Here is a 10,761-nt window from a genome sequence, read left to right as displayed (position 1 = left end):
TTAAAAGAGCTTACGAATATAAGAACAAAGGCTGAGGTCATTGACCCCCGTAGAAGGTCATGATTCTTGACACAGTTTGTAGACCTCAGGCTATTCTCAGACCCATTAACCCGTCGTTGGAGAGACCAGTCTTCTTGGATGAAGGATCACGGCAAGTGTATATCATCGAATATCCTTGGTCGTTGCCCAAGAATCTATAGCCATTGACCCAGGGCAAGCTGGAATACTCCTATGTTGGCAGGCTGTTGGACATGGGATCTGAATTGAACAGATTGCAGGAGATCCAAAATCTTTCATGGCCCCTGTTTGAATACCCCGTTCTAGATGTTAGAGTGAAAGGAGAAGTTTCCTCATTATCTTCATCCCGGTGATCCATTTGGGGGAATTTGTGGCTCCTTCTACCATAATTGTAGGCTGTGTGCATCTAGGGGTCATGGTTCTAAGAGTGGACAGCTAGCTGGAGGGGGACGTGGTAAAATTCTGATCGGCATGAAAACTCTGGCTGTCACCTTATCCCTTTGGGTTTCTAGTGCCAGGAAATCATCAAGCAAGGAAGGGAGCTATGGGAGCCGTCAGGAAGATGTTTAGCATTGAGGTGATCTGCAGGGGCGTTCTTGGTATTCCACTTTGCAGTATCAACCGCTGATGAGCAAGTAGTGTAGCCTGAAGAGGACATAGGAACGACGGGCTCAGGGCTCTGAGGGATGGGGATGGAGGTCAGTGCCCCAGGCAAGTCAGCTAAAGGAGGCGAGGAGCCACCCACTAACTCCCCTCTTGTAGGTTCTTCTGGAACTTGTGGCAAAGCGCATGGAGGGAGGTTAATGAGGGTAATCCATAGACACGAGCAGAGCTGGAGGTAGCTATGTGATACTCATTCGCATCCCTTTTTCCATAAATGCCCTGATCCGCACGCTAGTGCAGAGTATGGACTACTCGTGGCTCACACTGTTCACCCACACTGTTCTGCAGGCAATTGTCTCGGCCTAGGGGTGGACCACACCTGGAAGTCTGCCCCCTCCATCATTTCTACCCACCAAGGGTTGTCCACGGGTAGTGATAAGTGATGTAGGAGTACATAGGCCCAACCCCTTCGCGTCTAAGAGGAGCAGGCCCGGAACACGGTCCACACCCCTCATCTGTGGGGTCGGAACGTGAGGGTAGAATTGAACTGAAACCACATTTTGCATTCGTTTCCTTTAGACCCCCCTCTTTTGTTTCCCTCCGTTTCTTACTCATTTCTCCTGAGAGGTGTTCCTTACACATCCTGTTTTAGTCTCCGGATTTTTGAATGCAACGTTAGAATGACAGTTTGGGACAGGTCCCCTTAAACAGGCCTCCTTTAGGGAGACAGTTCCTAAAATGGTGTGCCGTGTTACTCACGGGAGCGTGTCCTGTCCCTCAGGATAGAGAGTGATATTTTAAAAATTGGAGACTAATAGTCTAAAAGCAAGTGTGCAAAGAACGGTAAGAAGAAACAGCATACTGTGAAAAGATTAAGTGCATCCATGGAGAATAGGTTCCAAGAGTTGACTGCCACCATTGTTACCATTCCTCTTGTATGGAAATGTTTTGAAGGCACTGATACTGAGATTCAGAACGCTGGTGTTAGGGTGATGTCAGGAGCAGACTCACAAAACAGGGGTTTGAGAGCAAGTAGTTGGTTTGGGAGATGATCTCAAGAAGTGCTGTAGGGAACCTGAGAAACGATGCAGGGAAGGGATGGGAGCCAAACCAGAACGATTTCAAGAGCGCATGACTCCTGTAGGAGCCTGGGGTTCCGTCCTGGCTGAGGACCTCTGGTCTCACACGCCCCACTGAAGGGGAAAGAGGCTAGGGCGCTTATCCACCAGGTGCTGCCCACTGGTTGAGGACTTCTCCTAGAGACTTACTTTCCCTACCTCTGGCCTGCCGAGAGCTTCCTCCGTCACCTAGACAAAGCCCTCCGCAGAGAGCTCCAGGTGCTGGCTGTAGCCCACCAGTGTCAGTGTGAGCACGGGGAGTGCTGGGGGAATAGCGGTGCAAATCTGAAAGTCATCTACTGTGGACTCCTCTTTCTGCAGGGAACACCAGAACCACAATCCGACAGCTACGGATAACAGTTCATGAGGGAAAACTAATGAGACACAGTGCCCTTCGATCTGTATGCCTGGAGAGTTTAAGATTTATTTAAGATATAGGAACATCTCCATATGAGGAAACCTGGCAGGAAACAAAAATGTGATTGGGATGACATGCTGGTTGACAGATCTCAGAGAACGTTCAAGCTCTGTATTCATTTGGGAGGGAGCTAGTAAGAAGGAGGTGGGGAGGAGGGTGTTGGTGGTGAGGGGCCGTGTTTGGAGGCCAACTCAGTTGAAAAGTCCGCCGGAACTGAGGTTTGACCTCAGTTGGCCTCTCATGATTCAGCTCGCGGTTGGACTACATCAAGAAGATTGGCTGATGAAAGAGAGCGGGGTGCTGGCCAGGATACTCAGCAGCAGAAGCCACTAGAGCAGGTTGGGCAGCAGCAGGTGGTCTAGCAACAGCTGGGGCGGCAGCAGCTGGACACACAGCAGCTGGGGCGGCAGCAGGTGGTCCTGCAGCAGGTGGTCTGGCAGCAGGTGGGGCGGCAGCAGCTAGAGATGCAGCAGCTGGGCCTGCAGCAGCTGGAGCCACCGCAGGAGGGGCGGCAGCAGCTGGAGATGCAGCAGCTGGGGCGGCAGCAGGTGGTCTGGCAGCAGGTGGGGTGGTAGCAGCTAGAGATGCAGCATCTGGGCCTGCAGCAGCTGGAGCCACAGCAGCTGGAGCCACCGCAGGAGGGCCGGCAGCAGCTGGACACACAGCAGCTGGGGCGGCAGCAGGTGGTCCTGCAGCAGGTGGTCCTGCAGCAGGTGGTCTGGCAGCAGGTGGGGCGGCAGCAGCTAGAGATGCAGCAGCTGGGCCTGCAGCAGCTGGTGCCGCAGCAGCTGGAGCCACCGCAGGAGGGGCGGCAGCAGCTGGACACACAGCAGCTGGGGCGGCAGCAGGTGGTCTGGCAGCAGGTGGGGCGGCAGCAGGTCTCCTGGCCACAGCCCTGGTCAGAGCAGACGGAGCCACAACAGGAGTTGACCATGGTGTCAGAGGGTGGAGGTTCTGGGTGGGTTTGCAGGAAAGTGAAGGTCTTGAGTGTGGAGGTCTCCTTGCGCCATGGCCTCTATATACCGCCCGAACAGGGTGGTTTGTCAACACATCTTCCTTGTTGTTGTTTACCTAACATTTAAGTAATTATCAGGTACACAACAGTGTTTGTCTATGTAATGGTTTAAACTCATGGGAAACAAATTTTCTTTTCTAGATGTGATCAATTCTATCTGGCCTCCTTTTTCCTCCTGACTCACACCCACTGGCATCTTCTGGACCGCCGTCTCCTCCTCTTCCTCCACAGAGGGCTGTTATGTGATAGGTGGCCTTTGCAATTACATTTCTTCCTCTCCCCTCCTGGATCCCCTAGCAGGATGGGATCCGGGCCAACACATCTCTGGTCGTGCATTTCTTCCCGTGATCAGCGGGGAGGAAATCCCACGTGCACCGTGTGGCATGTGAGAAGTGGCACAAGACAAGAGGAAAAGGCCCTATATTACGGGTCATTGTTGAGCAATGAGGAAGGGGACAGCTGTCTATGTGTGTGTGATGTTGTTGATCCCTGCCACTGGCATGGGTTTTCCTGGGTGTTTCTACCTTTGGGATCACGTTGTCTACCCTGAAACCGTGGCAGGCCATTGTCTGTACGGTTCCCGTCACTGCCCTGAGTCGTAGTTCATTAAGTGCTAACTTTGCCGTCACATATTTTTCTGTTGCATTTCTCTGGATGGTCTTTACGGTCCGAAAAACTTAGCCTCATTTTTATTCTTATGTCATTCTTAATTGAAAATACTCTTCCACAGAGCAAAAAGGATATGTTGAATAATCAGAAGGTGCCTCTCCTCAGAATTTATCTCCAGAGCTGGGAGATCTATAGCACATGTTTTTTGTTTGTTTGTTTGTCTGTCTGTCTGTCTGTTTGTTTTTTGGTGGGGGGATGCATTTGAAATGTGTATGGATCTTAGTCAAGGTAACTTCATTTAGTTACTATTTCTCCTTCTTCTCCGCTTAGTGATAGTCCAACTTTAGCATGCAGCAAGTCATCGAAAGGGCCTATGAAATCTGTCGGGACAAACGCTACAGGTTGTGATTACACGGGGAGCCTGAGGTTTGGCATTTCTAACAAGTACCCCGATGATGTTGGTGCCGAAGGCCCAAGGACCACACTTAGGGACCTACTCGTTCATTCTGTTCATTCGTGCTTTGAGGAAGTTCCTCTATCAAGTTCCTTCCTGTTCCTTTTCAGTTACTGGAAGCAGCGCCCCCCATAGCCACACACACACCCCCTTACCAGCAGTAGACTATGTAAAAAAACATCAGAAGAGCTCGTAGTAGTGTAATGCAACTTCAACAATGGTGTTTAAGGCAAAGTAGCCAAGATGAGAATTTGGTAAAGACAGAGATTTATTCATAAATAAATGGTTTAGTCACTATTTCTTGTTTACATTTCCTGATTGATTTTATATTTTTGGTGGAATGTGCACACATTGAGATTCAAAAAATCCTAAGTGTCGTCCTCCATAGTGATGGATTTTGTTTGATACTCAGAAACCCACCCGTGGAATTCCCACATCTATCAGGATAGAACATTTCCATTATACCAGAAAGTGCCCGCTTGTCCCTTAGTAAGTCCCCACAGCCGTTGAGGCGACTGCCGTTTCAATATGTTTGCTTTTACCATAGATCTCTTTTGATCTAGAACATCAAACAGACTCTGTGTCTATATCTATGTGTATATCTATGTCGTGTGTGTGTGTGTGTGTGTGTGTGCATGCGCACACACCCCCGTCTGCCACGTGTGTATTTAAAAGAGCTTACGAATATAAGAACAAAGGCTGAGGTCATTGACCCCCGTAGAAGGTCATGATTCTTGACACAGTTTGTAGACCTCAGGCTATTCTCAGACCCATTAACCCGTCGTTGGAGAGACCAGTCTTCTTGGATGAAGGATCACGGCAAGTGTATATCATCGAATATCCTTGGTCGTTGCCCAAGAATCTATAGCCATTGACCCAGGGCAAGCTGGAATACTCCTATGTTGGCAGGCTGTTGGACATGGGATCTGAATTGAACAGATTGCAGGAGATCCAAAATCTTTCATGGCCCCTGTTTGAATACCCCGTTCTAGATGTTAGAGTGAAAGGAGAAGTTTCCTCATTATCTTCATCCCGGTGATCCATTTGGGGGAATTTGTGGCTCCTTCTACCATAATTGTAGGCTGTGTGCATCTAGGGGTCATGGTTCTAAGAGTGGACAGCTAGCTGGAGGGGGACGTGGTAAAATTCTGATCGGCATGAAAACTCTGGCTGTCACCTTATCCCTTTGGGTTTCTAGTGCCAGGAAATCATCAAGCAAGGAAGGGAGCTATGGGAGCCGTCAGGAAGATGTTTAGCATTGAGGTGATCTGCAGGGGCGTTCTTGGTATTCCACTTTGCAGTATCAACCGCTGATGAGCAAGTAGTGTAGCCTGAAGAGGACATAGGAACGACGGGCTCAGGGCTCTGAGGGATGGGGATGGAGGTCAGTGCCCCAGGCAAGTCAGCTAAAGGAGGCGAGGAGCCACCCACTAACTCCCCTCTTGTAGGTTCTTCTGGAACTTGTGGCAAAGCGCATGGAGGGAGGTTAATGAGGGTAATCCATAGACACGAGCAGAGCTGGAGGTAGCTATGTGATACTCATTCGCATCCCTTTTTCCATAAATGCCCTGATCCGCACGCTAGTGCAGAGTATGGACTACTCGTGGCTCACACTGTTCACCCACACTGTTCTGCAGGCAATTGTCTCGGCCTAGGGGTGGACCACACCTGGAAGTCTGCCCCCTCCATCATTTCTACCCACCAAGGGTTGTCCACGGGTAGTGATAAGTGATGTAGGAGTACATAGGCCCAACCCCTTCGCGTCTAAGAGGAGCAGGCCCGGAACACGGTCCACACCCCTCATCTGTGGGGTCGGAACGTGAGGGTAGAATTGAACTGAAACCACATTTTGCATTCGTTTCCTTTAGACCCCCCTCTTTTGTTTCCCTCCGTTTCTTACTCATTTCTCCTGAGAGGTGTTCCTTACACATCCTGTTTTAGTCTCCGGATTTTTGAATGCAACGTTAGAATGACAGTTTGGGACAGGTCCCCTTAAACAGGCCTCCTTTAGGGAGACAGTTCCTAAAATGGTGTGCCGTGTTACTCACGGGAGCGTGTCCTGTCCCTCAGGATAGAGAGTGATATTTTAAAAATTGGAGACTAATAGTCTAAAAGCAAGTGTGCAAAGAACGGTAAGAAGAAACAGCATACTGTGAAAAGATTAAGTGCATCCATGGAGAATAGGTTCCAAGAGTTGACTGCCACCATTGTTACCATTCCTCTTGTATGGAAATGTTTTGAAGGCACTGATACTGAGATTCAGAACGCTGGTGTTAGGGTGATGTCAGGAGCAGACTCACAAAACAGGGGTTTGAGAGCAAGTAGTTGGTTTGGGAGATGATCTCAAGAAGTGCTGTAGGGAACCTGAGAAACGATGCAGGGAAGGGATGGGAGCCAAACCAGAACGATTTCAAGAGCGCATGACTCCTGTAGGAGCCTGGGGTTCCGTCCTGGCTGAGGACCTCTGGTCTCACACGCCCCACTGAAGGGGAAAGAGGCTAGGGCGCTTATCCACCAGGTGCTGCCCACTGGTTGAGGACTTCTCCTAGAGACTTACTTTCCCTACCTCTGGCCTGCCGAGAGCTTCCTCCGTCACCTAGACAAAGCCCTCCGCAGAGAGCTCCAGGTGCTGGCTGTAGCCCACCAGTGTCAGTGTGAGCACGGGGAGTGCTGGGGGAATAGCGGTGCAAATCTGAAAGTCATCTACTGTGGACTCCTCTTTCTGCAGGGAACACCAGAACCACAATCCGACAGCTACGGATAACAGTTCATGAGGGAAAACTAATGAGACACAGTGCCCTTCGATCTGTATGCCTGGAGAGTTTAAGATTTATTTAAGATATAGGAACATCTCCATATGAGGAAACCTGGCAGGAAACAAAAATGTGATTGGGATGACATGCTGGTTGACAGATCTCAGAGAACGTTCAAGCTCTGTATTCATTTGGGAGGGAGCTAGTAAGAAGGAGGTGGGGAGGAGGGTGTTGGTGGTGAGGGGCCGTGTTTGGAGGCCAACTCAGTTGAAAAGTCCGCCGGAACTGAGGTTTGACCTCAGTTGGCCTCTCATGATTCAGCTCGCGGTTGGACTACATCAAGAAGATTGGCTGATGAAAGAGAGCGGGGTGCTGGCCAGGATACTCAGCAGCAGAAGCCACTAGAGCAGGTTGGGCAGCAGCAGGTGGTCTAGCAACAGCTGGGGCGGCAGCAGCTGGACACACAGCAGCTGGGGCGGCAGCAGGTGGTCCTGCAGCAGGTGGTCTGGCAGCAGGTGGGGCGGCAGCAGCTAGAGATGCAGCAGCTGGGCCTGCAGCAGCTGGAGCCACCGCAGGAGGGGCGGCAGCAGCTGGAGATGCAGCAGCTGGGGCGGCAGCAGGTGGGGTGGTAGCAGCTAGAGATGCAGCATCTGGGCCTGCAGCAGCTGGAGCCACAGCAGCTGGAGCCACCGCAGGAGGGCCGGCAGCAGCTGGACACACAGCAGCTGGGGCGGCTGCAGGTGGTCCTGCAGCAGGTGGTCTGGCAGCAGCTGGGGCGGCAGCAGGTGGTCTGGCAGCAGGTGGGGCGGCAGCAGCTAGAGATGCAGCAGCTGGGCCTGCAGCAGCTGGAGCCGCAGCAGCTGGAGCCACTGCAGGAGGGGCGGCAGCAGCTGGACACACAGCAGCTGGGGTGGCAGCAGGTGGTCTGGCAGCAGGTGGGGCGGCAGCAGGTCTCCTGGCCACAGCCCTGGTCAGAGCAGACGGAGCCACAACAGGAGTTGACCATGGTGTCAGAGGGTGGAGGTTCTGGGTGGGTTTGCAGGAAAGTGAAGGTCTTGAGTGTGGAGGTCTCCTTGCGCCATGGCCTCTATATACCGCCCGAACAGGGTGGTTTGTCAACACATCTTCCTTGTTGTTGTTTACCTAACATTTAAGTAATTATCAGGTACTCAACAGTGTTTGTCTATGTAATGGTTTAAACTCATGGGAAACAAATTTTCTTTTCTAGATGTGATCAATTCTATCTGGCCTCCTTTTTCCTCCTGACTCACACCCACTGGCATCTTCTGGACCGCCGTCTCCTCCTCTTCCTCCACAGAGGGCTGTTATGTGACAGGTGGCCTTTGCAATTACATTTCTTCCTCTCCCCTCCTGGATCCCCTAGCAGGATGGGATCCGGGCCAACACATCTCTGGTCGTGCATTTCTTCCCGTGATCAGCGGGGAGGAAATCCCACGTGCACCGTGTGGCATGTGAGAAGTGGCACAAGACAAGAGGAAAAGGCCCTATATTACGGGTCATTGTTGAGCAATGAGGAAGGGGACAGCTGTCTATGTGTGTGTGATGTTGTTGATCCCTGCCACTGGCATGGGTTTTCCTGGGTGTTTCTACCTTTGGGATCACGTTGTCTACCCTGAAACCGTGGCAGGCCATTGTCTGTACGGTTCCCGTCACTGCCCTGAGTCGTAGTTCATTAAGTGCTAACTTTGCCGTCACATATTTTTCTGTTGCATTTCTCTGGATGGTCTTTACGGTCCGAAAAACTTAGCCTCATTTTTATTCTTATGTCATTCTTAATTGAAAATACTCTTCCACAGAGCAAAAAGGATATGTTGAATAATCAGAAGGTGCCTCTCCTCAGAATTTATCTCCAGAGCTGGGAGATCTATAGCACATGTTTTTTGTTTGTTTGTCTGTCTGTCTGTCTGTCTGTTTTTTGGTGGGGGGATGCATTTGAAATGTGTATGGATCTTAGTCAAGGTAACTTCATTTAGTTACTATTTCTCCTTCTTCTCCGCTTAGTGATAGTCCAACTTTAGCATGCAGCAAGTCATCGAAAGGGCCTATGAAATCTGTCGGGACAAACGCTACAGGTTGTGATTACACGGGGAGCCTGAGGTTTGGCATTTCTAACAAGTACCCCGATGATGTTGGTGCCGAAGGCCCAAGGACCACACTTAGGGACCTACTCGTTCATTCTGTTCATTCGTGCTTTGAGGAAGTTCCTCTATCAAGTTCCTTCCTGTTCCTTTTCAGTTACTGGAAGCAGCGCCCCCCATAGCCACACACACACCCCCTTACCAGCAGTAGACTATGTAAAAAAACATCAGAAGAGCTCGTAGTAGTGTAATGCAACTTCAACAATGGTGTTTAAGGCAAAGTAGCCAAGATGAGAATTTGGTAAAGACAGAGATTTATTCATAAATAAATGGTTTAGTCACTATTTCTTGTTTACATTTCCTGATTGATTTTATATTTTTGGTGGAATGTGCACACATTGAGATTCAAAAAATCCTAAGTGTCGTCCTCCATAGTGATGGATTTTGTTTGATACTCAGAAACCCACCCGTGGAATTCCCACATCTATCAGGATAGAACATTTCCATTATACCAGAAAGTGCCCGCTTGTCCCTTAGTAAGTCCCCACAGCCGTTGAGGCGACTGCCGTTTCAATATGTTTGCTTTTACCATAGATCTCTTTTGATCTAGAACATCAAACAGACTCTGTGTCTATATCTATGTGTATATCTATGTCGTGTGTGTGTGTGTGCGTGCGCACACACCCCCGTCTGCCACGTGTGTATTTAAAAGAGCTTACGAATATAAGAACAAAGGCTGAGGTCATTGACCCCCGTAGAAGGTCATGATTCTTGACACAGTTTGTAGACCTCAGGCTATTCTCAGACCCGTTAACCCGTCGTCGGAGAGACCAGTCTTCTTGGATGAAGGATCACGGCAAGTGTATATCATCGAATATCCTTGGTCGTTGCCCAAGAATCTATAGCCATTGACCCAGGGCAAGCTGGAATACTCCTATGTTGGCAGGCTGTTGGACATGGGATCTGAATTGAACAGATTGCAGGAGATCCAAAATCTTTCATGGCCCCTGTTTGAATACCCCGTTCTAGATGTTAGAGTGAAAGGAGAAGTTTCCTCATTATCTTCATCCCGGTGATCCATTTGGGGGAATTTGTGGCTCCTTCTACCATAATTGTAGGCTGTGTGCATCTAGGGGTCATGGTTCTAAGAGTGGACAGCTAGCTGGAGGGGGACGTGGTAAAATTCTGATCGGCATGAAAACTCTGGCTGTCACCTTATCCCTTTGGGTTTCTAGTGCCAGGAAATCATCAAGCAAGGAAGGGAGCTATGGGAGCCGTCAGGAAGATGTTTAGCATTGAGGTGATCTGCAGGGGCGTTCTTGGTATTCCACTTTGCAGTATCAACTGCTGATGAGCAAGTAGTGTAGCCTGAAGAGGACATAGGAACGACGGGCTCAGGGCTCTGAGGGATGGGGATGGAGGTCAGTGCCCCAGGCAAGTCAGCTAAAGGAGGCGAGGAGCCACCCACTAACTCCCCTCTTGTAGGTTCTTCTGGAACTTGTGGCAAAGCGCATGGAGGGAGGTTAATGAGGGTAATCCATAGACACGAGCAGAGCTGGAGGTAGCTATGTGATACTCATTCGCATCCCTTTTTCCATCATGCCCTGATCCGCACATAATCCACACGTTAGCAAGGAACGGCAGGATGGGCGGGTCCAGGAGGCCGTGCAGTGG

General features: G+C 50.2%; 2 protein-coding genes across 2 annotated transcripts; both read right to left on the bottom strand.

Annotated features, from left to right (window-relative positions):
• LOC125283418 (keratin-associated protein 4-3-like) lies at positions 1 to 3,226 on the bottom strand. Its single transcript, XM_048224716.2, has one exon. The coding sequence runs from the start codon at positions 3,089 to 3,091 to the stop codon at positions 2,516 to 2,518; it is 576 nt and encodes a 191-aa protein (XP_048080673.1). The 5' UTR covers positions 3,092 to 3,226; the 3' UTR covers positions 1 to 2,515.
• Positions 3,227 to 4,539: 1,313 nt separating this feature from the next.
• Positions 4,540 to 8,132, bottom strand: LOC125283419 (keratin-associated protein 4-7-like). The gene has a single exon (XM_048224724.2). The coding sequence runs from the start codon at positions 7,992 to 7,994 to the stop codon at positions 7,419 to 7,421; it is 576 nt and encodes a 191-aa protein (XP_048080681.1). The 5' UTR covers positions 7,995 to 8,132; the 3' UTR covers positions 4,540 to 7,418.
• Between the last annotated feature and the right edge of the window lie 2,629 nt (positions 8,133 to 10,761).

This window comes from Ursus arctos, unplaced genomic scaffold (genome assembly GCF_023065955.2).
Source record: "Ursus arctos isolate Adak ecotype North America unplaced genomic scaffold, UrsArc2.0 scaffold_24, whole genome shotgun sequence".
Taxonomy (NCBI): Eukaryota; Metazoa; Chordata; class Mammalia; order Carnivora; family Ursidae; genus Ursus; species Ursus arctos.
This window is presented reverse-complemented; position numbering and strand designations above follow the sequence as displayed.